The 6,593-nt window shown below is 41.8% G+C and overlaps 1 protein-coding gene across 1 annotated transcript; it reads right to left on the minus strand.

Annotated features, from left to right (window-relative positions):
* Positions 1 to 1,907: 1,907 nt before the first annotated feature.
* GDF3 (growth differentiation factor 3) lies at positions 1,908 to 6,278 on the minus strand. Its single transcript, XM_072954604.1, has 2 exons — positions 5,896 to 6,278; positions 1,908 to 2,814 (listed from the first exon to the last, which is right to left on the minus strand). Exons 1-2 carry the CDS (start codon positions 6,161 to 6,163, stop codon positions 1,988 to 1,990), a joined length of 1,095 nt encoding a protein of 364 aa, XP_072810705.1. The 5' UTR covers positions 6,164 to 6,278; the 3' UTR covers positions 1,908 to 1,987.
* Positions 6,279 to 6,593: the final 315 nt, after the last annotated feature.

A 6,593-nucleotide genomic window follows, 5' to 3' on the forward strand; every position in this document is an offset into this window, starting at 1 on the left:
ACTGCTGCAGATTTTTGTTGGCATCATCCTGATTGTTCCACTAAATAGTTCTGAATGATGATTTGTCCAAAGTCCATCTCTGACTGATATTGGCAGAACAGTGTTTCTCATTCAAACATGCTGGACAAGGTGACTGTGTGTGGTTTTTGGTTTTTGTTTTGTTTTGCAGGGGGAGATAGGTTTATTTATTTATTTATTCATTTATTTATTCATTTATTTATTTTTGATGGAGGTATGGGGATTGAACCCAGGACCTTGTGCACGCTAAGCACGTGCTCTACCACTGAGCTATGCTCTCCCCTGAGTGTGTTTTAAAGATCCATTTTTTTTGCGTTTAAGGATGTGCATTGAGTCACTGCAATCTTTGTATCCTCTTCTTCACTCTCCTTACAAATTGTCCATATTCACCGCTGCCCTACGCTGAAGTAAAGTTCTAGCTAGACAGATTGCCGAGAGATTTTGTGTCTGTTCTATAGAAATATTTGAATGTCCTCAGTGTCCAGTAACAGCATAATGGGTAAATCAGTGTAACATGCACATAATGGATTACTTTTCAGCAGTGAAAAATATCAGTTATATTCATACCTATATCAACCTGCAAAAATCTATGAAATACATTGAGAAAAAAATGGTAGAAAAATATCCTGCAATATTGTTTCTATAAAATTTACGTATTTGCGGACCAATGCTTCATAATGTTTATGGATCCAAATATATGGAGTGAAGCTATAAAGAAATGAAGGGGAAAATGGACGCCAATGCAGGATGGTGGTTTCATCAGGAGGATGGGAAAAAAGACTGGGAGGGTTATGCAGGAGTTTTTGCCTGTATTTGTAATATAGTTAAATTATAATACTCGACATTTAAAAATTTAAAATAAAAACAAAAGATCAGGTTAAAAATAGTAGCAATAATCCAGGTGAGAGTGGTGAGGTTGATTTAAGGTAGGGACAGTTGGAATTAAAGACGGGGCTAAATAAAGCAGTGATCCACAAATTTTTCCTCTTTCGTTCTCCTAACAAGTGATGTAACCTACCTCATACTACCTGACATAACCCCAAGTATCCTACCAAGTCTAGAGTTTTATATTTGAAGTCCATGTGAATTTTGCATTTTACCCAATAGACACATGTTCAAGACCAGCATGTTTTATATTAATTATAGAAGAGTCAACTTATATTTTTAACTCTGTAATTCCATGTCTGAAATTTTTCTAAGGATAAAATATGGAGAATGACTCATGAACAATGACCCATAACACTATTCCGCCATGAAAACTGCAAATAAAACCAAGTCCAGTGATAAACGTTCTTTTAGGTAAAATATGTATCTGATCATTGCATGTAAAATAGCCATTAAATTAACTATGTAGACGTTGGGGATGTGAAAAACATTCCCATGACATGTTAAGTGAGTGCAGAGAGGTAGAAAGCTACATGTACACTGTGATCTTAGCTATAGGAATCAGACAGAATCAGGTACCGTTTTTGGTATATTTGTCTACATTATTTTACATTTTCTCAAATTTTTTAAAGTAACATTTAGCATATGAGATCTGGCAGAGAAAGCTGATGACTTTAGAAAAATAGGTTATTCAGTTGCTCTAAATCTCAGCTTCTTTATCTACGAAGCCTAAATATTAATGCCTGCCTCAAGGAGGAGTGAATTATGTTTATAAGTAACTCATATAATGTTTGCCCATAATAGGCGATCCATAAATGCCAGGTTCCTTCTATCTAGGATCTAATATACTGTCATGTGGATAATGACTATGCAGAAAGTAACTAGTCATTAAGGCTGTGTGTGTGTGTGTGTGTGTGTGTGTGTGTGTGTGTGTAACTAAGGACATCATTTATGATGGATTTTCCAGAAAGACAGATTGAACATAAATACACTGACAATTCAGATCCAATAGCTCATAAACCAGACATACAGTTTTATTCTAACATTTACCGGAGAACATGCCTCCTGTTCTGTTTCTGACAGACTACCCACACCCACACTCGTCAACCACCATGTCTTCATAATGCCGGAGAATGACATTGTCATCGTTGTCCTGATAGAGCATGGAAATGGGGGACAGCTTGGTGGGAATGCACACAGCCTGCGGAACCTCCGGGTCAACCGCGTGCATCAGCGCTTGCATGAAGGCGTAATTGGAGCTGTTGAGGGCAGTGGTCAGTGAGAAAGGACAATCTCCATGGCAGTAATTTGCCATGAAACCCTTGGGGGCAATGATCCACTTGTGCCAACCCAGGTCCCGGAAGTTGATGAAGAGCTGGTGCCGGTGGCAGAGGCTCTTGCAGGAAGCCCGAGAGGCAGGGATGGCCGCCCTCCTGGTGCGGGAAGAAGGGCGGCACTGCTCCGGGTGGAGGGTCACCACCAGCAGAGAAGCGTGAAGAGAACGTCTCAGTCTGGCGCAGGTGTCCTCAAGCTGAAAATCCTCCCCAGAGGCTCTCTCTCCTTTGACCAGTATCTCTAGGAATAAACCTAAGTTCTTCCCAGAGTGATGACTCCTCTTGATCACATCCAGCAGGTTAAAGTGAAGGACCCCTTGAGGCCGTGGTACTGACTGCAGTACAAACACTTTACCCGTCTTGGGGGTGGCCTGGCCCTGCACATGTGGCTCCTGCACCAGGGACAGAGCCAATTCCAGTTCTGGTCCCAGGCTATAGTAAGTGTTGGGCCCCAAGTCCAGGCCCAGCTGGGCCATCGTGAACTGCTCCCTGCCACTAATGGCAGGCAGGTTAAAGGAAAGAAGCCTCTTTAGGCAGCAGGAGGCTTGGGAAGGGCTCTTGGAGTAAAGAAAGAAACCTAGTTGGGAACAGAGAGATGTGAGAGTCACCATAACATATTTTATTTCCCATCCACCTACACGGTACAAATGTCCAATATTATATGCTTATCCACACACACAGAACCAGGGCGGGGAATTACCAGTTATAGCCAAGCCCTACCACGTGGGACGATTTGTTCCACTCACTCATTTATGGTTCTTATCCTCATATCTGCAGGTCCCTGAGGGGTCCTGAATAGCATTTAGAAGGTCTGTAATCTTGCATGGGAAAAAGAATTACATCTGTATTTTTGCTAAACTCTAGTAAGTAGAATTTAGCATTTCTTTGAATTATGAATATAACTGAAAACAAATAGGCTTTTGTTTTCAACATATAGGCTACAAATCCCAATAATATTATAAGGGCCTGTGACACTGTCAACCAATAAAAACCATAGGCATGTGCATACATTAAGTTGTTACAAATTATCTTAAAATAACATTTATGCTCAAACTACATTTTCTGATTTATGCTCAAACTACTTTAAATAAATGGTATTCCCTAGATCTTATCTGTTGCATTGATAAAGCATCATACACGTTACTATATGTACATTTGTTTTTAAAATATTTTTGTAAATGTATTTCAATATTTAATTAATTTCTTTCAAAATTCTAAATATTTTATCTCAGGCGGGCAAACCATTATTCTGAGAAGGGGTTTAGTGGCTTCAACAGAACTGCCAAAGGGGCCCATGGTACAAAAATGTTTAAAAACATTCAAATCGCTTATGTTTTATCTTTAGGTAATTCTTACCTAAAGCCCACAGTTTTCAATGTCAATAATTTCTAGTCTTGTATCTTTGAATACTACTCCCATCTCACTGAATATTGAGATGCAATGTGATTCTTCAGTTTCTCCACATGGACCCCGTTCTCTGCATCTTTCTTATTTGGGTTGGTGGGGAGGTAATTGGATTATTTATTTATTTATTTATTTTAACATTTTTTATTGATTTATAATCATTTTACAATGTTGTGTCAAATTCCAGTGTTCAGCACAATTTTTCAGTCATACATGGACATATACACACTCATTGTCACATCTTTTTCTCTGTGTGGATTATTTATTTTTAATGGACGTACTGGGGGTTGAACTCAGGACTTCATGTATGCTAAGCATGCCCTCTACCACTTTGCTATACCCTCTCTCCACTCAGTAAGTTTCTATTTTTAAAGAGATTACTGTCAAAGTGTGGGGAAGTGAGAAACTCTCATATACTCCTGGTGGGATATAAACTCTGGAGGACATTTTGCTTTACATCAAAAGTATATATGTTTGTGTGTGTGTGCGTGTGTGTGTGTATACTTTTTTTAATGGAGGTACTGGAGATTGAACATACACATGCATGCTAAGCAGGCACTCTACTACTGAGCTATACCCACCCCTCCTACAACAAAAAGTGCCTAGCAGGGAGGGTATAGCTCAAGCGGTAGAGTGCCTGCTTAGCATGCACAAGGTCCTCAGTTCAATCCCCAGTACCTCCTCCAAGTATAAATAAACCCAATCACCCCCTTCCCTCAGTAAAGCAAAAAGTGCCTACTATTTGATTAAATTACCCTCTAAGAATTTATCCTAGGGAAACAAGAGAAAAAAATGCACACACACAGACACACACAAAACGGATATAAATCTGCACTATTTATAATATCTATTCCCATCAACAGGGCATCAGTTACATAAATTATAGCATGTCTGTGTAATGGAATATCATGTAAACATAAAAATGGCGGTAAGTTGACTATTTGTTCTGGCTTGTACAACATGTTTATAATATTGGAGGAATATATGGTATGATCCCATCTATTTAAAAAACAAGTTTATATTATATATATGCAAAGAAGAAAATTCTGGAAGAATTATTATTAATGGTGGTTTTCTCTAGGGGGAGGGTTAGGGAGGAGCGATGATGAGATTGTGAGATCTTTTTCCTGTACCATTTGATAGAATTTTGATTGTCACAAAAATCATGTTTCCCCCCATGGGGGAGGGAAGGGAGTAACCTCAGCTACTTCCTGCTCTCTCCTTGGAAACCCCTTCACAGCTAGCTCCCCTGACCGCATAACCTTCCTCCAGGAATTGTCCCTGAGTCCCCAGCCCCAAGGCTTTGAACCTCTGACATGATACTTAGCACAGTCTATGGAAGTCACCTGTTTGCCCTCTCTCTTTTATAAACTCTTAAAGAGCAGACTTTAATCTCTGCTCTCTTGGTGTTACACCGTTCCCAGCACTTAGGAGGTATCCGGATCAATGCTTCTGGGACAAATTAGTGCTCAAACCTTATTTCCAGTTGTAAAACTGACCAACCAGGGCTCTCAATTCCACATCTGAACCACCTGGGAGGCTACATAGACATGCAGATTACAACACCCATCTCGGACTCTGAATAAGAATCCGGTGGGAGAGGGAGGCTGGGGACTCCACCTCTAACAGCTGACCGAGGTGAGTTCTGGTGGGTGGTCGGTTTGTCAAATTACTGAATGACGCTCCCTCAGGTCCTCGTCTGAAGGGTAAGACAATGGTGTGTATTATGGCTCTATATTTACAAAGCCAGTATCAGCCTTTTCCACCCAATAAAAGAAATGGGGAGGTGTGGGGAGGGGAAGCGAGACTTGTGCAAACTGAGCTCTAAATTCCAGTCCCCTGCTTGCCCTACCGAAGACACCACGATGTGAAAATTGTGGGCTGAAGAGTGGGAGACCAAGCCCTACCTGCATCCTCACCCCTCCCACCTAAACGGTCGCACAAAGCTGTCGATTCAGAAAAAACGCATCCTGAATCCTGGCTTTGTTCAGGCACCAGCGGTATGATCTTGAATAGGTTACAGGTTATCCACAGTCTGAGCCTCAATTTCCTTATTGTCAAAAACTTAATAAGAATATCTGCCTTCCTCTCAGGGCTGAGGGTGGGATTAAATAAATTAAAATATGTAAATAAGATAAAATACGCACAGGGCCTTCCACGAACCTCTCAGTAATTGTTACGTCCCCCTCCCCCCTTCCTTCGCACCGCCCCCCCCCGCCAGACCCTCGTCCGGGAAACACTCGGACATGCTTACCTCGATCCGGGAGAAGCCGGAGTACGTTCCCACGGACACCCAGCTCCTGCACGGAGCATAAGTCTTGAGAGACACCAGTGGTTGCTGCTGCCTCTTGATCCTGGAAAATTCGCTTCAAGATAGAAGGCACAGGCTGGAACTTCTTGGGTGAAGGCACCTTGTCTAAGCCTAAAAACTGGAGAAAGACATGTTCTTGGAACTGTAAGGTCTGGCCCAAGGCCAGAGCTAACAGGAGGCCGAGCGCCAGGCCTGGCAGGGCAGGAAGCATGGCCCCCGAGCTGAGGCAAAGCTGGCTGGTCGGGCCGGAGGGAGCTCTAGCGTCTGACTGCCCAGCAATTCAGGTGCTGCTAATTTATCTGACGTCAGATAATCAGGTGTGAATTGCTCTCTTCCCAGCTCCTCAAAGGCAATTGGATATGAAAGGACAGAATTTTTTTCTCTTCCCTAGCTCTACTCTTCCAGGGGGAAAAAAAAAAAAAAGAAGATTGCCAATGCACAGACCTAACTGCAACAATCGGAGATTGTCAGCAGGAGACAGAGCAGAAAGGATATGTTTGTTAAGCACCTATTATGCGCAGGGCGCTGAGATGGGTACCAGGAACAGATGATTAGTGATGGTTAAGTCTTGTCATTCAGTCTAATTAGACAAACCCACAGGTAGATTTCCACTAGACAATATCCACAGCCAGGTGGGAAAC

The sequence above is a fragment of the Vicugna pacos genome, chromosome 34, assembly GCF_048564905.1.
Source record: "Vicugna pacos chromosome 34, VicPac4, whole genome shotgun sequence".
Lineage (NCBI taxonomy): Eukaryota > Metazoa > Chordata > Mammalia > Artiodactyla > Camelidae > Vicugna > Vicugna pacos.

Bases quoted from the DNA above. Each gene is read 5' to 3' on its own strand.
- GDF3 (XM_072954604.1), bottom strand. From the start codon at position 6,163: ATGCTTCCTGCCCTGCCAGGCCTGGCGCTCGGCCTCCTGTTAGCTCTG. The intron at 2,815-5,895 runs GTAAGCATGTCC...GTTCCCAACTAG, and splicing joins CCGGCTTCTCCCGGATCGAG to GTTTCTTTCTTTACTCCAAG.